General features: G+C 50.2%; 1 protein-coding gene across 1 annotated transcript in view; it reads right to left on the bottom strand.

Annotated features, from left to right (window-relative positions):
• Positions 1-503: 503 nt before the first annotated feature.
• Positions 504-22,198, bottom strand: part of cicb (capicua transcriptional repressor b) — a 44,850-nt gene continuing 23,155 nt past the window's right edge. Inside the window, exons 4-22 of the mRNA XM_084471068.1 lie at positions 17,093-17,242; positions 16,784-16,952; positions 16,076-16,187; positions 15,553-15,735; positions 15,236-15,368; positions 14,851-15,029; positions 14,058-14,196; positions 13,060-13,157; positions 11,814-12,888; positions 11,526-11,665; positions 11,143-11,303; positions 9,134-9,312; positions 7,369-7,797; positions 6,580-6,908; positions 5,733-5,884; positions 4,802-4,953; positions 3,986-4,120; positions 3,615-3,746; positions 504-3,042 (exon numbers count right to left, since the gene is read on the bottom strand). Of these exons, the coding sequence (XP_084327194.1) occupies positions 2,720-3,042; positions 3,615-3,746; positions 3,986-4,120; positions 4,802-4,953; positions 5,733-5,884; positions 6,580-6,908; positions 7,369-7,797; positions 9,134-9,312; positions 11,143-11,303; positions 11,526-11,665; positions 11,814-12,888; positions 13,060-13,157; positions 14,058-14,196; positions 14,851-15,029; positions 15,236-15,368; positions 15,553-15,735; positions 16,076-16,187; positions 16,784-16,952; positions 17,093-17,242 (4,370 nt within the window). The 3' untranslated portion in view covers positions 504-2,719. The remainder of the gene's footprint in view (positions 3,043-3,614; positions 3,747-3,985; positions 4,121-4,801; positions 4,954-5,732; positions 5,885-6,579; positions 6,909-7,368; positions 7,798-9,133; positions 9,313-11,142; positions 11,304-11,525; positions 11,666-11,813; positions 12,889-13,059; positions 13,158-14,057; positions 14,197-14,850; positions 15,030-15,235; positions 15,369-15,552; positions 15,736-16,075; positions 16,188-16,783; positions 16,953-17,092; positions 17,243-22,198) is intronic.

The raw sequence follows: 22,198 nt of genomic DNA, 5'->3' as shown, positions 1-22,198 counted from the left end.
AGGGATACCAACAGTTTTAATTTTGCAGCATATTTCACGGTCTGTCATAACACCTCACTGGAATACTCACGCTAATATACTGTCAGTGACGTAATACCCATCAGGGCTGGCAACTAAATATCATTTTCATAGTCGTTAAATCTTATCAGTTTCTCTAATCATTTCGTCTAAAATGTTATAGCAAATGCCATCTCAAGTTACGAGATCCAAGTCATGTCTTGTGTGGGCTTCCTTCATCTGACAAGCAGCCAAGAAAGACTTGGCTATTCCTTCAATGATCCATGAACCAAATATTTGACATTAAGCGAAAAACGTTTACTTGAACCATTCATCAGTTTATATCCCAACTAATGTTGCAGCCCTTATACCCATTATGTCTTTAGGCAGTTGAGAACTGAAGATAATGGAATTAACTGAAGAAAATCATATAAATACATTTATGATCGATATAAACTTGACAGTGATTTCATTTTTAAGCACCAGTAAAACAACCAGATACGACATGAGTTGAACATCTACTTTATTTGTATACTGAAAGGTACAGTTACAAACTTAAATTATTCATATAAATTCCTCTCTCGCATACCGTTACAGCAAAACAAGGAGCATAATACAAAAAAAAACCTTTATTATCCACTTTTTTTTTCCTCCATACCATGTCTAAACTTCAGTAATGGGCATCTTTAAATGCAACGTATATTCAATGACACATTTTTCCTCAATATAACGAGTCTACAGACCCTACAGTAATTATGTACAACACAACCCAGTCTTGCACAAAGACAACCGATATATAATATACCCTTACCAACCCTCTTTGATTAATTACCCTTGCCCTACTTTCCCCCTGTTTCTCTCCATCGATCCAGATGGCCGTGCATGGAGACTGCAATAAAGTGACAAAGGGAGGAAGGAGGTAAGGGAAGAGGTGGAGGGAGGAGAAACACAAGCAAAGGGATGGAGGTTATAAAATCCAACTTAAAATGAGGGCGTAAAAGGAATACAGGGTTGTCAAAAAAGACATGACTTATTACTCTTTTAGAAAGGAATATAAGGACCCATATTTAGTCCATTTTTTTTTCTTCCTTTGTAACAATCAATAAAACAAGTGCACCACAGGTCCTATGTTGAGGTGAGGGCAACCAAATGAAAGACTAAAACGGAGGGCGTGTGTGTAAGTGTCCTCACACACACCCCTGCCTCAAAACTAGCTCTAGAAATAAACGGTTGGTCACAATAAGAGTAATATCCGTCAGTTAAAAAAAAGGACCAGGTTTTTACTTCAATGACACGAGAGAATATTAAAAAAAACAAGAGAAATACAACAAAACGGAAGTAAAATGATGATAATATCGAATAAAAACTGGTAATAAAATTGCTTGGCAACGGGAGGGACTAAGGCTGGGTAATCCCAACCTCCTTTTTACTTATGAATTTGTGGTTGAGGCAACTCATAAGATTCAGTCCCGCTGTGAACCGGATGTGCCTTTTGACTGGGGGCCCACCTTTTTCCTTTATGGCGAGCGAATGAGGCACAGGAATGCTTGCTTTCCTAGTTACTGGCATCTGCTGAGGTCAACCACGGGCAGGGATGATGGATGTCGGTTGGCCGTGGTGAAAATGACGAGGGATAATGACGACGATGGCACTGCCAAAAATGTCCACACAAAGAGTCGGCCGTTTGGTTTGAACAGACCTCCCCCGAATGTCTACAGTGAAGCAATAAATTGGGGGGCGAAAAAGAACTCCATGAAAGCGCCATTTCTGAATCGTCCCCATAGCAACGGGTTATCTCATCCAATGAAACAGCAGTCCCCAGCCGGTGAGGGCCCAGCCCCCATAATGTCCAGCAGTGACAAACGGCGCGCACACACGCACGTACACACGCACGTATACACACACACACACACACACACACACACACACACACACACACACACACACACACACACACACACACACACACACACACACACACACACACACACACACACACACACACACACACACACACACACACACAAAATTTGTTCCTCTCCTGCAGTCAGTTCGCTGCTTGTTACTCTAGATTTATTTCTACTCTAAATAAAAAAGAAAACTAGTTGAACAGACCTAAAACTACTGACTTCTCCCACAGTCTCAAAACGGAGCCACGAGAGCCTGCAAGTCCCGACCACGTAGCTTCAGGGCCGGGCGACGGCGGTCTAGGTGAACACAACGGTCTGTAATTCACTGGCTTCAACGGAGGCCTTATCCAAGGTTGTTCATACAAACAAGAGTGCTGAATCAAGTGTGGTGTGTGTGTGTGTGTGTGTGTGTGTGGTTATGTGTCTGTGTGTGTGTGTGTGTGTGTGTCATGGTATTGTGTTAACGGTGTTTTTTTTGTGCCACTGGAATCTCACATGTAAATCCTTTTTGGTACAGGGCTTATAAACGGCTCCGACAGATCAACGTTCCGTCATTGTACACCTTACGCGTGTCCCCTCCTCTTGGAAGTCGGCCACCGACGATGTCGAGATGAAGGAAGAGACGGTGAGGAGAGGTGAGCGGTGAGACCTCTGAAACACACCGGTGGTGGTGGTGGGGGGCGGGGGGTGGGGGGGAGGGGGGTGGGGGGGAGGGGGGGGGGGGGGGCAGGCAGGCCCGGGTGGCGGTGACGCCCGACTCTGACTCGTCGCCGATCGGTCCGACAAAAACGAAAGAAACGAATCAGCTCCCCTCATCTGGAGGAGTCCTGGGACTCCCGTGGATCTCCCGGGCTGTGCTCCCCTGGTCGCTCCCCGTCCTCGCCCCCTGGCTCCCCTGCTCCTCCTCCTCCTCCTCCTGCTCCTCCTCCTCCACCTCCACCTCCACCTTCTCCGGACTGGGAGCCGGAGGGCCCGGGGAGGGAAGGCATGGAGTCGGGACCGCCCAGGCCGGAGACCTCGGAGGGGGCGGCGGTCTGCATGATCTTCTGCCTCACCTCGCGGATCTTCAGCTGCAGGCACACCTTGGTGGGGAAGATGTCCGAGTAGCGCGTCTGGAAGGCGGCGGTGGCCTGGGCTGTGAGGAGAACGGAGCGGTCAGCGCGGCGCCCGCCCGGTGTACTGCCCGGTGCTCTTTGGGGGTCATTTGTTATTCAGAGCGATTCCCTTGCGTCGCGATTCAACTCATTTCAATTTTTTGCGTTGGTATGTTTAACGATCATTCGCCAAAGGTGGGAGTGAATGGTGGGGGAATAGTGGGGGGCTATTCACAGAGCCTGAGGTGAATGACTGTTTTAGTTATATGCTACACGTGAACGCTCCAAAAATACTTTTTTTTTAATTTGTTTTTATTAGCGCGACGAGACGACCGTCACGCGCGACATTTTGCGACGAAAACAATATCCCCCGTGTTTGAGATCTCAATCATGGGGACATCGCCCAATAACCCCGAGATACCGAACCAATCAAATTGCACCATCTTAGGAGGTTCACGTGTAGCGTGTACTCATTTACTATTTAGCTGTTTTAGCAGACACCTTTATCCAAAATGACTCAAGTGACATGTATGTCATAATGTGTGTTAGGAATCTTGACACCGTTCATTTTTTCAGACATGTTGTGTTTCTCCGGACACGCCTGAAGGGCTACCTGACGGGAAGAAGCCGTGCTCCTGGAAGAGCTGCATGACCAGAGCCCTCCTCTGGTCCAGGGTCCGCCGCAGGGACGAGTAGGGCACCTTATCGAACTCCAGCTCCCCCAGGATGTCCTCCCCGTCCGTGCCTGGGGAGAGAGACGCGCGCTCACGTGACCGGGTGGGACCAGGATCAGCCTGCGTGCGTGTGTGCGTGCGTGCGTGCGTGCGTGCGTGCGTGCGTGCGTGCGTGCGTGTTTGTGCGTGCGTGTCTGGGTGTTATTTATGAGACCTTTCAAATCCTCCAAATACATCCCGTTCCCATTCCTCATGTTGTTTGAGCTGGTTTCCCTGGGAGACCCCCCCCCACGCATCCGGGCGTCCTCACCTGGCCGGTCGAAGGTGAAGATGTCGCCCTCGCACTTGGCGGCGCTCTTGGGGGTGTTGGGCTCCGAGCTGCAGCTGGAGCGGCGCCGGCTCTTCCTCTTCGGCGACACCGGGTCCTCCGTGGACGAGTCCAGGTCTGGGGGGGGGGGAGGGGGCAAACACACATTGAACGTGGGGAGGAGACCGTTGAGTGCTTCAGTACAGGATCACAACACAACAGCGCTCATGTCGCTCTTGGGCTCCCAGACTCCCGTCGTGCTACGCAAGTGAGAGTCCACACCGCTGACCCCCGGGGTCAGGAGGACCGCGGTGCCCGGGCCTCCAGGCCCAAACCCCACAGCACCATTCCATACCGGGAGGGAGGAGGAGGGTCACCTGTCACTCCAACCCTACGACCAATCAGGGTCACTCAGTGTGTTTACATGACACTCAAGAAAATCTAACTACTGGGTTAGTGCAACTATGATTGGATTATTATGATGCATGCACGCAACTTAAGTCAAACTGAAACAGAATCGAATTGGGTTTCTCGTAGTCGGATTAAGACCCCTAGATTATCCGATTGATAGTCGCGTTAAGCGTGCATGTTCACGGTCAATCCAATTGGAATCGGTTTTTTTCCCCCGTTGCGTTTTGAAATTGCAGTCGTCCAATCGGATTAAGATGTGCATGTAAACGTACTGGACTGTGCCACCCCCCCCCCCCCCCCAGACACAACACCACACGCCGGGTGATTAAACAACGAGAACCACCACGTCCGTCCGTCCGTCCGTCCGTCGGGTCACCCCTGTTCTCCGGGCGCTCCCGGGGGACCCACCTGTGGAGTTCTTCCTCTTGCGGCGGTAGCTGCCCAGGATGGCGCGCGGCGAGGTGGCCATGCTCTGCAGCGTGGGCGAGGGCAGCACCTCCTCCGGCCGGAACTCGGGCAGCTCGGCGAAGCGCTCCTCGAAGTACACCTCCGACAGCACCCTGCCCCCCGACCAGCACACGGACACACACAGGCAGCACGTGAATATACACAGGGGGGGGGGGGGGGGCGCTTTACAGTGTTGACTAGGGGGTGTAACGACTCATTAGTGTACACTCATTAGTAACGATTTCTTTTCGGTACGGGTCGAACGATGCACATTTCATTTCGGCACGTACCGAGAAAAAAAGAAAAAGAAAAATGAATAAAGTTTTTTATTGATTATGACACGCTCTGTGAGTGTCTCGTCTTGTCCTGATGTTTTGTGTTGAGGACCATGATGGAAATAAGTCCTGGACTTGATTGTGCTTTTATCCTCAATTGTGTTTGATGTCTTTTCATTTCTGTAAGGCATTTGTTTGATACAATTTAATCAATCAAATCAAAATCCAATTGTTTAATAAAAATAAAACAATAAAAACTGCTGTAGCGAAAAACACACCGAACTGGACTTAAAAACAGAGGTACGTACCGAATCGTGAATTTTGTGTATCGTTACACCCCTAGTGTTGACCGACACACCCATTCATGCACACATTCACACACCGACGGCGGAGTCGACCACGCAGGGCGACAGCCAGCCAGCCAGCCAGCCAGCTCGTCAGGAGCAAATCATGGGTGAGGGCGTCTCGCTCAGGGACACCACCACGACACTCTAGCTAGGAGGATGCCGGGGATCGAACCAGCAACCTCGCGGTGACCAGCCGAACCCCGCTCTAACCTCCTGAGCTGATACTAAATAAGCCACGGCGGACGCAGTAGTGCACAATCATAAACTCACTTATCCACAGAGTCAAACGTCTTCTTGAGAGGTGGGGGCCGCGCCTTGATCTTCTTGGGCGGGGGGGCTTCTTTGTCGGTCGGCGGGGGGGGCAGTGCCGGTTCAGAGGGGGGCGGGAGGGGAGACGAGGGGAGGGACTCCTTCCAGCCGGTCTGCGGAGGAAAAGGACACGGGCCATGGGGGGCGGCGATGAGAGGAGTCCACACACCGCCGGTAGCCAAAGGCCGGGCCGGCAGTAGTCACGGGAACGGGCGGGTCCACTCAAAATGTGCACAGTCGTTTAATTAATGACACACGTTATTTGCGAAACGTCTTTAGAAGGAATAACGTTTTCTGGCTGCTGTGGGAATACCACCGAGTGACTTCCCACGCTAGTTCCACGTTATTTCTATTAGGAATGCACTTTATTGCGCGTTATTTAACCTCAGCATTTAAACAGTTTCAACAGACCATCATCCTCATGACGGACGCCTTAAAAGGTGACGCATTGTACCGCCAGGTGTGAGTGTGATGAGCCGTTACACTCCGTTTAGAAAATCGGCCTCTTCTGACATCACAAGTGGGCGTGTCCACCTAGATGCGGTCTACCGGCCTACCCGGTGGACTGTGGGAAACGGTTGCTCATCTGTCCGTCACACATCTGGAGTGGACACTCCCACTTGATGATGTCAGAAGAGGCAGATTTTCAAGGTGGCTTGTAACGGCTAATCACGTTCACACCTGGTGGTATAATATGTCCCCTTTAATGTATATCCACACATCACACCTCATTGCACTGAGCTGTGACCCCGGGCCCCCCCCCACTACCTCTCTGCTGACACTATGACCCCCGGCGCCCCCCCCTCACCTCTCTGCTGGCGCTGCTGTCCCGGCTGCGGCTGCCGGAGGCGTCGGCGGCGCTGGAGCCCTCGGGGGGCCGGTCGGAGCAGGGCGGCTCCTCGCCGGGGTGGGAGGACGGCGAGCCCGCCGGCTCCGACTCAAAGGAGAAGCGGGGGGCCGCCGCCTCCCTCTCTCTCTCCCGCTCGCGCTCCCGCTCGCGCTCCTTCTCCCGGTCCCGGTCTTTGCCGCGGCCGCCGCCCTCGTAGTTGCCCACGGGGATGTTGGCCACCATGGCCTTGACCTTCTGGGGGGTCCTCTGGGGGAGCTGGGGGAGTTTGGGCGTGCCCGGTGCACTGCCTGTTCCAACGAGAACAGACGGGTTTCTTTAGAGGCCTGGTATCCTGGTAATGGGCCTCAGCGAGACATGGAATCACAAGTTTAATATTTATAGAACCACCATTAGATCTTCTGGCAGACTCTCTTTTTTTTTTTTAAGATACACATCATTAATAAGCAGGTAGGGGCATCTTGCTCAGGGAGGTTGACGGGGCTAGACTGCAGACCTTTCCGTGGAAGTTAATTATTTAAAGAGCACACACAGGGGTTCCCAAAAAGCCAGGCCACTTCGTAGACATACAGACTTCAAATCCAATCTACCGGAGTCTAACGTGTGTGTCAACACCAGTTCCCCCTTTTTCGCCGGCTCAATCACAGAGGGTCTGATCGGAGTACACGGTCTGCTATTGAAGTACATAAATAGAGACGGAACGCCTCTAAAGAAAGGACGACGTGTGGGATGAACCGTAGCGGGTCTTACCCGGTGTGTGGATGGAGAGCGGGGGGCTGCAGGCCCTCATGGACACCGCCGGGCCGCCGCCGCCGCCGCAGGTGGTCTTAATGGTGGCCGGCCGCTCCAGGGCGCGGTCCGGGTGGCCCAGCAGCTCGGCGTGCCTCTCGGCCTGCCGGGTGTCCGGGTGAGGGTGGCCGAGGGTGTGGGTGTGCGTGATGGTGGTGGTCGGCGGCGGCGGCGGCGGTCCCACCGTGTGCTTGGACAGAATGTGCATGGAGCCGCCGGAAGGGTTGCAGACGGAGTAGACCATGCTGGGAGGCATGGTTGCCATGGACACGGCGCCGGCGGTGCCGCTGGTCAAGGCGGGGTAGACGGCGGCCACCGCCTGCCCTCCGGCGGCGGCGGGGGCGGCGGGGGGCTGCGGGGACGGGGCGGGGGCGAGCAGCGGCGGTTGACCTGGACGAGCGTGACACAAAGATGAGAATCAGCGATGACGCAATAAGTGGTCGCATCGCGATGGACTTTTGATCAATATCAATGTAAAACATGTTCAATATATGTCGATAAGAGACTGGAGCACCGCGGCTAGCAGCTGGGTTTGTTACACAAACACTGTTCCGTACTTATTTACAACATTTGAGTGTTTTTCATCGTTGTGTCGACATTGGAGCATTTATCAATGAGGAACAGTGGGAGGTCATGTTAAGTGTTAAACTGAGGTGTTTAAATCCAGCATGGTCATTCCTAGTATTTTTAGGTCATTCAAATTATCAATAGTTATCAATATGATCAAGTTATATCGAGATATGTCTTTCAGCCATATCGCCCAGGCCTAGAATCAGCCCTTTTATTGAATCCATGTGCTACATTGCCTGGTCAAAAGAAGCTGTGGTCAGGGGGATTTTTTCAGATAGAACTATACAAGTCGTAATAAATCTCCTTGTCATCGTGCTTGTTAAACATAGTCCTACTTATTTGAAAATTCTCAAACTGCCACTTATCCGGGGTCGTTACCAACTATCCACTGCGGTCATCTGAGGCTAGAGGGTTTGTTCTGACTCCAGCTCTGTGCTCGAGCACTAGGCTGACGATCACGCAGCTAGCCTAGCGCCATTCTTTTTTTTCGGCCCCCTTTTGTGAGAACTACTCAAAACAGATTACGGACATTCAGAGTAGAATATGACTTAAGAGTGGAAAACCCCAGGCTATATAAATGTTAATGAAAGCCAGGTATGTAGTGCTGGCTGATTTATTTCTTATTCCATGACCTTAAGATGCAGGTAAAATGGGCCGGAATGAGAAATATATATCTCAAACTATATCGGCATGAATGCGGAATATGGAGGGAAGTGAAACTGTTTTTCAAAGTCAGCCCATTTGAGGCATCCGATAAGACATATATAATGATAGATTAGTCATTCCTTTTGGCTTATAGGCCTAGCCCAGCCGATTAAGACAAAGTTATGGATAGCAATCTTATGCAGTTGACAGTTCATCGCTAGTCTTTACTCAAACACGCCTAGCCTTATACTGGATTTCTTATGGGGAGGTTAAAAATGGGAGAAAAAAAAAATGGGGGAAAAAAAAAAGGTGATTTGCGGACGACTGCTTCCACCCTGTGGCAGAGGAGAGTGTAGCAGCTCATGGGCGCGCTGGAAACAGACAGACACGCTCTCACTTCATTATACGGGCGGCAGTGGTTTGTTGATCGACAGCAAAGTGCACCGTTTTCGGGAGAGGTTTTTAACCACAATAGATGCACGTTAACACAGGCGACCAGAGTACTACTGACCCGTCAGAGGCTGTGCCGGCGGGGGGGCGATGGCCGTGAAGCCCAGCGTTGCTATGGTCGACGGGACGTACGCCGATCCGGCCGGCGGCAGAGCCTGGTGGCTGGGGGAGGAGCCTGTCGTCGTGGAGACCAAGGGCAAAGTGGAGGGGACCCCTGGAGTGGACTGCACATAGGTGATCCTACATTTATATGAGAGAGCGAGAGCGAGATAGAGAGAGAGAGAGCGATGGTTATGTCAAACGTCACAGCAGTTGCCAATTTCAGTTTCATCATTCTGTGTGTTATACCTTCATCAGATATTCCTTGTCCTCAACCACGCTTGTGTGCGTTCTGATAATAGGAGGTGGGTAAACTGCCAGCATTGGAATGTATCTCGGTTACATTCATGCAAAGATAAGTGAAAGAACCTCAACGTCCATCCACGTTTTCCCAAATATATTAGCGTCGTTCTTTGGAATCAAACCTTCCACTGTCTGATTCTATGATAGCCTCCGCCCAATAGAACCAAGAGAAACAAAAAAAAAAAAAAAAAGCCAGAGACCATTTTGTAACGAAACACAGCAAAACACAGATGAATGACAGAAGCCCCACCATTAGTATCCTAGAATGACCTAGGCTAATATTACACCTATGCATAAACCGTTAAAACAGGTAGAAGTCTGAAGGCCACCAGAGTAATGTCACTTTAAGGGAGAACGCACAACAGGAGACGAAACCGGAAGGGAGAAGTGAACGAGACTCACTGAAGTGGAAAGAGGAAGAGACAACGCTTAACGGCTGCACGAGGGGTCAGAGGGCGGGTGTGCATCCGAGGGAGCAGCTCTCACACACACAGCCGCTCTGTGTGTGTGTGTGTCTGTCTGTCTGTCTGTCTCCCCGTCAGTGTGTGTGTGTGTGTGTGTGTCATCATGTGTAGGCGGGGGCAGGCAGTAGGAGGCAGTGGGAGTACCACCAGTAGCAGTATGACTAACTAGGAACCAGCGGCTCCAGGGCAGAGCTGAACCAACAGGATCAGTGCTGCTGCACCACTGGGGTTTAAACCACCCCCCCCCCCCCCGGTCCTGAGCAGACGCCTCTGGTCCAGGCTCCTACAGCCGGGGCCTATGGAGCCAGGCTCACACTACCATGAGACTCAGGCCGCTGTACCACAAATGACCATCTCTTTAATGGAGATCTATTTAAACCCTCACTGTCCGTCTTTTTCACTCCACGCTCATTTATTTTTGGTCCAAATGATATATATATATATATATATATATATATACATGTAATATTAAAATCCCAATCCACCCACAAATCAGTCAACCCTGTAATGGCTCATACTCATAGTATTTTGAGGAGAATAGAACGTAAAATACACTTAAATGCAATTATGCATAGAAGAACCTGAATAATAATAAGAGCCATAATCAGGCCAGCCTGTAGGGGGATATTATTCCCAGTAGAGGTGGGACCACCTCTACTGCACCACCATTGTAGGTGAATGCAGATCAGAGTGGACCCTTTGGTTGCCCTCTTTGTGTTTGTGTCCCTCTGCTTGGGGGCTGGCTGGCTGGGTGGGACCTTTCCCACAGCCGTTCACACAAACCCTTCTATGAATAGAAATTGAATAGAATAAATATGAAAACACAGTACTGTGAATATGACGACTAAGAAAGCGGAGATATTGCATCAAATACTTGATTAAATAACAAATAAAATTGACTCGTATAATAGGATCAGATGTATTATATTAATATGATTACAACTCAAGAATCAAATAAATTTAATCAAACGACGTATTAAAGATACAGTGGGGAAAAAACAACAAACCATCATCCACTTTTGATAAGGATTAAAACTCACGATGATACCCTACTTGCAATTCTGCAGCCCCTGTGTGTGTGGGCGTGTGTGTGGGTGTGGGCGTGGGCGTGTGCGTGTGCGTGAGAGAGAGAGAGAGAGAGAGAGAGAGAGTAAGTGTGTGTGTGCGTGCGCGTGTGTGTGCGTGCGCGTGCATTGTTCCCCACCTGGTGGAGGCAGGTGGCAGCAGCAGCGTCTGCGAGGGAGCCGACCCAGAGGCCATGACTGCAGCTGTTCCCAGCGTTCCGGGGAAGGGGCTGGCAGGATGCACGGCACCGCCCTGGGGGAGCTGGGCCTGGACCACAGGCATGGGCGCGATCTGAATGATCTGGAACAAAGACCCAGGGAGGGGAGGGGGGGGGGGGGGCGGCGGTGAGGGGGGGTGGCAGCGATCCATCTCTCGTCTAATGTGCATTCGGGATGTGAACAGCCACTGCCCAGAAAACTTTTTGCCGTGTTTGCCCCCCCCCCTGTGAATAAGTGCGCAGTGTGATTAAGCGTCTGGTTTTTTCATCGGGGTGTCTGGCGGCGGTGTGACACGCTCACTGACCTTGCTTCCTGCCTGCGCGCCGTTCTGGACAGGAAGGGGTGGGGCCACGATGGGGAACTGCTGGGCGGAGGCCGGCACGGTCCGCAGTGTTGCCATGGGAACCAGCATTTTACCCTGGAGCCCCGGGGACTGGGTTTGCACTGAAGGAAAAAGAAAAAAAGAAAAAAAAAAACAATAAAATAAAATAAAAAGGAGCAGGGAGTGAGAGGAGAGCTCAAACATCTACAAGCTGAAGATGGAATGGTCCGCATTTCATCATAACGCTCTTTAAAAAAAAAAGGTTCTCACCTCTGGCTCCGGGGCTGACCACGCCCACGCCCACGCCTTGGCCCGCCGCGTAGCCGGCCAGCGCACCAGAACCATGCTGCTTCCCATTGGCCAAGGACACGTGTGCGGGCGGGGCCGTGGGCAGGTTGAAGACACCGGTTGGCTGGCTGACGTGCTGGGGCGAACTCTTGGCATTGGCGGGCAGGGTGGGCAGGATGTACTGAACCTGCGTGACGGCCTTGCCGCCGGGGGAGGCCAGGGAGGGGCCGGCGGCGGAGAGGAGGTGGGGCTGGAGCAGGGAGAGGGGCAGGGGCCCGTTGGGCTGCTGGCCGTGCGGGGCCGATAAGTGGGCCGCGGGAGGGGCCTGGTGCTGCTGGGGCGGGGAGATGAGCTGCACGGCGGGCTGAGCGGCGAACGCCCCGCCCAGCACCAGGTTGGTCATGACACCGCCCGGGCCGACCGCCGCGCCCACGGTGTGAGGCGAGGAGGAGGAGGAGGTGGAGGAGGAGGAGGAGGAGGGGGAGGAGTAGTACCCGCTGACCGTCGCCCCGCTTCCTGCTCCGGAGCCAATCAGAAGCTGCTGTGTCTGCGGCTGCTGCTGCTGCTGCAGATGTGGGGTCATGGACCTCCTGTCGTGCAGGGGGCCGGGGGAGGGGCCCAAATCACGGGGTTTGCTGGCGATGGGCACCGGCGAGCTGATCACGGGACGCACGACGTTGGTGACCACGGTGGAGGCCACCCTCACCGCTCCCACGCCTACCATGGTGCTCAGGCCCAGGTGACCGACGGCGGCGGCGGAGAGGCCCACGGCCGAGGCGCTGGATATGACCGAGTTACCGGAGGAGGAGAGCAGGAGGGGAGCGGACGCCATGCCGCCGCCGCCACCACCGCCACCGCCTCCCTCTCCGCCTCCCCCTCTATATCCGTCCTTGCTCTCCCCATCTCCTCCCCTCCTCCTGCGCTCGGCGAGGCCCCCAGCCCCCGGCCGGCCCTCGTCGTTGCGTTTGGCGGCGGCGGTGTAGGAGGAGAGGGAGACGCTCCGGCTGTGCGGCGTGGGGTGGAAGGAGGAGGAGCAGATGACAGGCGCAAACGCCCGCTGCGGAGAAGGAGAAACGGGGGAAAAAAAGATCCAAATGGAATAAAAAATTTTAAAAAAGGTTTTAACAACTCAAACCTCTACTCGTGTCGTTTCTGGATGATCTAACAAACAAGAGGACCACCGGAGGGCGGCATCTGTGGGAGGACTTTAGACAGTGTGGCGTTTCACCTTGCGATCCCCCTCGTCTTCTGATCCGTTGTCACTGTCGCTGTCGGTCACCCGCTCCTTACACTTGAGGTCTATGGAGCTGGTGGGATAGGGGTCCTCTGTAGGAAGGAATTGCAAGGGCGATGGTTACACAAGGGATTTTGAACGGGAGCCTTTATTAGCCAATCACAACGGAGCAGTCCATGGCAGAGATAAAAGCTTCAAAATAAATGCACTCTAATTTATATTGGATTTCTTAAAAGGGAACAGAGAAGCAGAAACCAGAGGAGGAGAGATTGCATTAGTGGGAATTCAATTTGTGTGGATGTAATATAGGGAGACTGTGCATCACAGTAAAATTACATTTGGAAAATGTTCTAGAGGCACATAGAACTTAAGTGTTCCCAAACATTGTGTGAAATATGTTCTCATTATTGCATCTTAAATTAAATTGAGTCTGTGATTACAGTACCTGTACTTTTTTTCTATGACTGGATATCAATTTTTGTATTGATCTTAATCACAAATGTAATTGTCTGACATTGGCCAAAGCTACAGCTGCTGAGATTAAGGCAACAGCTGTAGTTAACCATGTCTACGAACCATGGTGGAACATCCCTTTTATCACAGAGGTCAAATGTCAACAAAACCATTTGTCTGTGTAGTGATCACCATTTTCAAGATCACGGTAGGTGACTTTTTTTAATTGTTACTTTTCTCCAAAGAAACTAAGAGACCACATGATTAAAATGATCGTATTTTGTTTATTAAAATGAAAAACTGAATAGTGACTGCACACGTTAAGTGACAATATAGACTTTGTATGCTGGACAAGAGACCGGGAAAGCGCCGGCGTTTTCTACATTATGACATCAAATCTTTTTTTAGGACACTCAAGAGATGCTCGATGTATTTATTTATAACCCGGCACGAGGAGGGGCCGTGCAGACACACACGCGGCCTTCTGGGAGTCCTGCTCTCCTCTCTAACGGGCACTGGGAATAGCTACGGCTTCTCACCAATGACATCGTCATCGCCCTCCTCTTCGCAGATGACCATGCGCTCTTCGTCGCTGGTCATGTCCTCGCTGACCCCCCGCTGGGCCCGGGACTGAGGCGGGGCCCGGCCCGAGAACTGACCCCCTCCGTCTCCACACATCTGAGGGAAGGCAAAGGTCTGTCTGTAGCAAGAGGCCACTCAGTGAACCGGCACACAGAACGACATGGGAGGCACGGGGTTTGTGGGCCGGACGTTGGAAGCGGCCGATGTTCACCTGGTTGAATGCTATCTGCATATCGGCAAATAAGAGGACATTCCCAAATGGCGGCGGCCAGTGTTTATCTGTTGTGTCGTATACATTTCGAATTGTTATTTTCCAGTAAGGTTATATTAACAAAAAAACAACGGTGTCGGCATTGGCCAAATTGGCATTTTTCTAACATCGGTATCGGCCGACAATTACACAATCGGTGCGTCACTCAAAAATAGTGCATGCTCCCGACTTCTATTGATTGTATTGTATTATTCCTGTGTGCAGGAGTACATAAAACATTGCGGTTGTATTCAAAATGTTCAAAACATAAAGAGGCTTGGTTAATGTACTTCTACGTGAAGAGGTTACAAGAGGCTTCTACGTGAAGAGAAACGTTTTGAGAAATATATCATATTATATTTGGACCAATATTATTATGGATATCAAAAGCCAGCCCAGCCAGTGTTTGCAATCATTGAGCCCCTGAAAGACAGACCTATTTATTTAGCTGCGTCACTAACAGTGTGAATAGTGATGCGAGTTCTCCCACGGCCCTGTACCTGCGCCAGCTCAGCCAGGGCCTGTGTGTTGCCCCTCTCCCCCCGCTCCAGGCTGTGCATGGCGCTCTGTGAGAAGGCTCGGGGGCGGGTCAGCTGGCCCACGTGACCTTCTGCTGCGCTGCGCTCCGACACGCCCACCAGACCCGGCCCCGCCCCCTTCAGCTCCACTGAATGAGGCTCTATAACCAAGCACAGAGGAACAGTTTGATAAAACACCGTGGGAAAACCGGGGCGAAGTATGATAGTGTGAGAGCATTCTCTCTGTGTGTGTGTGTGTGTGTGTGTGTGTGTGTGTGTGTGTGTGTGTGTGTGTGTGTGTGTGTGTGTGTGTGTGTGTGTGTGTGTGTGTGTGTGTGTGTGTGGGAGGATTGTGGGTGAGACTGACCTGTGGTCTCAGACATGCTCCTCTCTCTGGCGTCTTTACCTCCAGGGATGCCGCGGCCTTCAGAGCTGGACTTCTTCCTGTCTTTGTTGCACCACTTCCAGTCTGGGTGGGCCTTGAAATGGGCCTCTTTCACCTGGGGATGGGCAGTGTGGGTAAATGCCGCTTTAGACAGGATATTCTGAACTTGCTATCAGGGGAGGCAGGACAGTCTAGCGGGGGGACAGTCTACAGTCTGCTAAATGCCTGTAGTAGTATTGCTAGTAAACACTGATGATTGGCCAGGTGTGCTTTGGAATGCACGCCCGTGTCCGGGGTACCTGGAAGGCCAGGTCGTGGTACTTCTGCTTCTCTTTGGGCCCCAGCGCGTACCACCACTCCCCCAGGATCTTGCTGACGGTGCGGTTGTCCTGGTTGGGGTGCCGCTGGTGCACCAGCGCGCGGTGACGCTTGCTGAAGATCATGAAGGCGTTCATGGGCCGCCGGATGTGGTCCTTCTCCCTCTGCGGGGGTCAGAGAGGACAGCGTAGTGCTTAGGGCGTTTCACTCCCAGCCAAGAAACTGATCTGGATTTGAAACCCAACGTCCACAGTCTACATGTATGTAGTCTTCCTTGAGCAAGATGCCCAAACCCTAGAATATGCCTAAAATGTATTAAGATACATAATAATTAATTAATTAATGAGCCGGTGTTCATTAATTACACGTTTTGTAATAGATTAACCGTAAATTCCTTCAGATAAAAGTGTCAAATAATCAAACACAAAACCACGCCTACACGTTGGTTTACGAGTTTAGATATGAGACGTAGAGATGTGGGCGGGGGGGGGGTCCAGGGCGTACCTTCCCAGGACTGCTCTTGTCCCCGTCTTTGGGCAGCGCGCTGAGGGACTGAGTGCGTCTCTTCACCGGTACAGACAACAGGGGAGGGTCCGGTGGCACTCCCGGGAGGAACCTGGGAGAGGGAGAAAATACATCCCACAAGACATTGAAGATCATTGCACAAAAAAGTAATTGGTCTACAAAGAAAAAAAACAAAAAAAACGCATTAACCACGTACAACCATGGAGCCCCGGATACCGAATGTTCTGCTTGCTCTTTCTGAACGTTAATATTCGCCTGTTTCCATTTTGATAGATGCAAGAACTACCGGTTAGTCTACGGCTCAGGGCCCTGGCAGTTGGGTTCCTTGTGAAGCACAGATCAGCAGATTGAGCAGCGCCCGCGAGTCAATAACTGGCAGCCTGACCACTGCCTTTCATATTGTCATAAAGAGAAGGAATGCTTTAGTTCCCGTTATCTCCGCTCTAGCCGTAAGCCACGCTGCCAAATTTAGAACAAGCCTACAAAAATATCCCACACATTTTTTTTTTTTTTTTTTAATAAATATCTATCAAAGTCTGATGTTGAGCAACCCACAACTTCTCCAATGCACTGACAGTAACGAAGGGGAACTGAACCACGGAAGACCGTGAAGCTTAGTGCACGTTAACAGTGGTCTCGTTGCGCGTCTCATACACTTCAAACACAACAACAGTGGGTTTGGCTTACGGGTCGTCCACATCACTCTCGGTCTCGCTGTCAGGCCGCTCCGCCTCCTTCTCCCTCTCTGGCGCCGGCTCGTCCACCGAGGGGAGAGGTCGCGACTGGGGACCCCTCTCCACCACGGCCACGGGTACCTCCGCGGGCTCCTGTGACACCACCGGCATCCCTTGGCATTCTGAGGTAAATCACAGGGGTTTTTTTGGCGTGGAGCATGGGTTAGGATCAATGGGTCATACACACAAATGCATTCCGTCTTTAATAACCATGAAGACAACTGGTTTAAAACAATATGAACAGAAAAACACGTTTGTTTACCTGACTTTAGACTTGCAGCTTGAGGGTGATTGATTGGTTGTTGGCCCTCTCCTGACTGAGCAAAAGCATCTGATTGGGTTGGTGCCAGGAAAGGGACCAATGAATGCCAGGGGAACACTGGAACAGACCGTGGCTCCACATTGGTCCACACTGTAGAGGCAATGATTTTTTAATAGGAATGCAATGCATGGCAATGATAAATTCCAGTTTTTATATGCAACTTAAGTGATCGATTTAAACTGCATTTCTGACAAATCAAACCTCTACATTTTTTTGAAGATGAGACATATTTGACATGGTGCCATCTTGGGAAAATAAATAAATAATGAATACGCTACATTGTAAACACATAAATGCGGTTACACTGACCAAACATGCTCAATCCTTGACGCAGATATTGAGGATTCTCTGAAGAAAACATGGTCGAAGCAAAGTCTTGCTGCTGTGGTTTATATATATATAAAAAAGGTCCCTTCTTGGAAGGGATGATACTTCAACGAAAAGTTTGATCTGATTCCGAGAAAATACTAAGTGGTCCGTGGTTGCTGCATCAGTTGTCTTGCCTTCAGGTTTACGATCATTCACATTATTGACTGCATTATTCCCGTTGTTTGTCGAAGTGCAGTCGTTATTTATATTCGGACATCACTACGATTTTCTGACGCAGGGATTCCATCTCTTTCCTTCTCGGACAATACCGCAGTTTGATAACGCGAACAGAATAATCCAATATCCATGAGCAAAATGTACTACAAAATGATTATCTTCGTATATCGAGCGAAATTAAAACGGAATTGATTGGACAACCGAGATAATGACTGAATCAAAGCGGGATTCCGCCTTGGTCTAATTACCCCCGATGCCCTCTCACGGTTTGTTTACATCGGCGCATTAGAATGGCGCCGAGTGGGTTAACAAGGCCTCGCTCTCGTCCCCGGCCTGGATTAAAACACGGATCCGCCAACTACGCACCTATCTTTGGAGACACGTTAGATCTGTAGATCAACGAAACCGGGAGCTGTGATAACGTGATCTCAGAAGACCATAACACACTAAAACAACCGCCCTGTGGAATAATCTGGTTCAAAAGGCAGACGTAGCAGGACAACCGCGACTATCGAGGAGCCTAAGTGAGGCAACGGGCAGATGTGGGCTAAGATTGACATATGTCGCTAACCGAGACACATTGAGGACTTCATGTCCGAGAGGGCTCTGTTAATATAACAGCATAACATATCAATGTTGGTTCACATAATTCACAGCGGCCAGTTTAGCTGCCCCTTGCATCCACCAGAGCTCCCAGTACACAGGTCCAGACCCTCGGGAACGCCCCTGGTCCTGCACCCTCCGCTCACAAACAGCCAAAAGAAACGCAACTGTTCTCATGTTCTCCACAACGACGATTGTTCCCGTGTATTCAGCACACACACACACACACACACACACGAGGTGTTTGTTTAAAACAGAACAGCCCTTCGTAATCAGATCGCCAAACAAACACATATGCCACTTGCGGTGGTTTCCATCCCTGACGTGAAATGTGCACACACACACACACACACACACACACCTGCCTGTACCGACACAAGAGTGGGGTCAACACCACGTTCACTCAGGGGGCAGAGATGCGGGTATCGCGTCCGTGGTTGAATTAGGTACATCCGCTACCTAAACCGTCCAACGAGAACTACACACCGGTCAAAGATCGCCTATAACCTGTCCACTATTACGAGCTGAACTCGGGGCTAGGCAGCCTCACGTTAGCTAGCTCTCGGTGGACTACAAACGCGGGGCAGCAGAAGCGACGATGGTGGATACCCCCTCGGCTCCGGGGTCCGCGGAGAGGAGATATATCAAAGCCTGCCTCCTCCAAACTCCGCTCCAGTTGTCAACGAGGGACCGTAGACAATACACCCGACCGGAGGTGTTCGAAGCGGAATTCAACCCCGAATGGTTGGCTTCTAATACTACTATAGTGAGTAGAAGAAGCAGCGGCAGCGGCGGCAGCAGCAGCGGCAGCGGGCGGCTCGTGAGGTCCGTCTGCAGCAGGTTAGCTCGAGCCACTCCGGGCTGCGTCCTCCTCCTCCCCCCCCCTACGAGGCAGCGCGCACCATCCACCTCGATTAGTTCTCGTGGTGGTGGAGGCCTTTTCGCGTGGATATGTCCTCGTTTAACATCTTCTCGGCGAAAGGCTGAAGTTTACTGAGTTGCTTTTTTTCCCCCTCTTGAAAACCTAAGCCCTTCCTTTCTTTCTTTTTTTTTTTTCTCCCCTCCCGCTTCCTCCTGTTGTAAACTAGGCTGCTTGCTTGCCCCCCCCCCTTCCAAGTCTGTCAACCTCGCCCAACCGTGTCCCGCCCCTTTCTGTGGATTTACGCATCAGCATTGGCCGAGGCAACAACCAGTCATCGGAGCGCCAGGGCTACTGATTGGCTAGAGTATGCAGAGGAATGTCAGTCATATGCAAATGTTCTAATCTTGATAGTCAGCGTACCATCAAAAAACAGAAACACAGGGCATCATTAATAAAGAACACCATTTTTGTGCCTTTTCAATTGTATTTTTACAATACGTACTTCTAAACGTATGCTGTCACTTATCTACGGGTGAAAAGTTCGTAGTAGAACTAGATGGGCTGTACGAACGCGCGAATCAAACGCCGGCGGTCAGATGTAGGGCAACCAATGACCTGACAAGTTACACGAAGTCCCTCCCTTGGGACGAGCAACAGCCATGGGGCCAAGATACGGGTGTAGTACTCATAATGGCCACCGCATGAAGGGGGCGCACGTAAGCTAACCTCGGTCCAAACAGCAACTAAGTTTAACCAATGCATGGTGGTCACGTATCTACCTCTGTACCCCCGCAATTTGAGTTTGAAGTTTGAGTAAACTCAATGGCTTTTAGAAAAAAAGATTGTGAACGTGTCCTCTCCTTTGATCGCTCCCTACCCGAGTGGCTCATAAACGGTGGGTGAGAAGGCAAATGATGCCACTTCAGGTCAGTAAATCCGTTATTCTGAATAACGTTACTCTCCCACCACCGAATGTCACCACCGCCACACATGGATTGTTGTATTGAGGACCCACCAGAAATCAGACAAAAGACAAATGAGAGCGGTCTTGAAAGAGAGGCAAAATGGGTGGAACGGGATAAGAGGAGAGGACCAGAGGGTAAAAATAGACTGAGAGTCATTCTGTGATTCAGGAGAGGGAGGGAGGGACGGGGATGGGGGTGGACGGAGAGAGAGAAAACAACTTGTGAAAACCAAACTTCTCTTATGTGCCCATGGTAGCGATGTCAACTGAAACGACAGATCGTAAAGACGTTTATGGTTGGACAGAAAACGCGCCCCTGTACCTGTGCCACAGCTGGTATCTTACTGGTTTTAACAAGGACATTGTGTGTGTGTGTGTGTGTGTGTGTGTGTGTGTGTGTGTACATGTATGTGTGTGTGTGTGTATGTAGGCATGTATGTATTATGTATTTGCGTGTGTGTGTGTGTGTGTGTGTGTGTGTATTTATGTATGTACGTGTGTGTGTGTGTGTGTGTGTGTAGGCATGTATGTATGTATTTGTGTGTGTGTGTGTGTGTGTGTATGTATGTATGTATGTATTTGTGTGTGTGTGTGTGTGTGTGTATATGTATATGTATGTATGTATGTATTTGTGTGTGTGTGTGTGTGTGTGTGTGTGTGTGTGTGTGTGTGTGTGTGTGTGTGTGTGTTGTCGTCGTTGCAACATATCCTGCACCAGAACTCTCTCCACTACTGTCTATAGTATACTATCACCGAGGCACAAAAGCTGGGAGGGGTATCCACCAGGGCCCCCCGCGGCTCTGAAGGAGTTGGGACTCTGGCCAATAAGGTCACAGCGAGTTCCTCTGGCAGATGTGGTCCTAGCACAGGGCGCCTTAACCCCTTAGGGTTACCCCGAGTTACAAATCAGTTCCACAAATCAACACCTTGTGTGTTTATTTGCGGAGAATAACTTAGTGACATAGTTACAACACGCATATTTCTAAGTGGTTGTGATATGCTACAGTCATTGTCAGGCTGTATTCTACTCTGCACCCCCTCATCCCTTCCCACACATACACACACCCACACACATAGCCCACACACACACACACACACACACACACACACACACACACACACACACACATAGCAACTCCTCTGCCATCCTAGCCTTCCTCGTTGTTGGCATGAGTGAGTTTCCACTGAAACCATGCAGACGTGAGAAGTACTGTAAATTGTCTTTTTAGATCATCTAGAGTTTAGAAGCAGAGCATGGTGGTACATCAGGGGTCGGCAACCCTAGGCACGCGTGCCACCACTGGCACGTGGACGCATAATCATTGGCACACTTGCAAAAAAAAAAAAAATATATATATATATATATATTTTTTTTTCACCTCTACAATGCAGCAGCGTAATCATTACTACCGATTTGTTCAGCACTTTTCAGTTTTGGGCATTTCCTCCCAATGCAAATATGTTTAAATGAGTTACTGAAAGCAGTGTTCTGAATTGGGATCAATTCATCGTTTTTAAACCTATGTTGTGAGTAATAGAGAAGAAAATATTTAAAAGATTGTTGCAAGTGGCCTTCACATGTTTTTTTGCAAAGCTGTACATGTCTTAAAGATATTGATGTGGATGTTTCCATCATTCACATATAATGTCTGTTTTTACATTTCTCACAGTGCAAATTTGTTTTTGAGTTTCTGAAAGCAGTATTTTAAGATGGGATACATGTAATTATAATTTGTAAGCCCATGTTGCAAATATAACAACAACAAAAAAACTTTAAAATGTTGATGCATGATTGTGGACTATATGGAAATAATACAATTCCAGGTCTTCTGGAAATGTTTTTGGTCACTGTCTCATAATTCAGCTTAATATTCAATATATTGTTCCTTAAGGCACACTAGAAAATGTCCAACTGGCACTACATGTTGAAAAGGTTGCTGACCCCTGGTGTATATAATCGAGAGAGGGTGATCCCACACAGGGTGGCCCAGTAACGCAGAATGGTAAAAAGCTATTTTAAACTTGTTTTCAAAGTCCATATATCGTTCCAAAACTGCTCAGTCTTGAAGTA

The sequence above is a fragment of the Micromesistius poutassou genome (genome assembly GCF_964030765.1).
Source record: "Micromesistius poutassou genome assembly, chromosome: 8".
Classification (NCBI taxonomy): Eukaryota; Metazoa; Chordata; class Actinopteri; order Gadiformes; family Gadidae; genus Micromesistius; species Micromesistius poutassou.
Note: the sequence above shows the minus strand (reverse complement) of the source record. Positions and strands in the feature narration are given on the sequence as shown.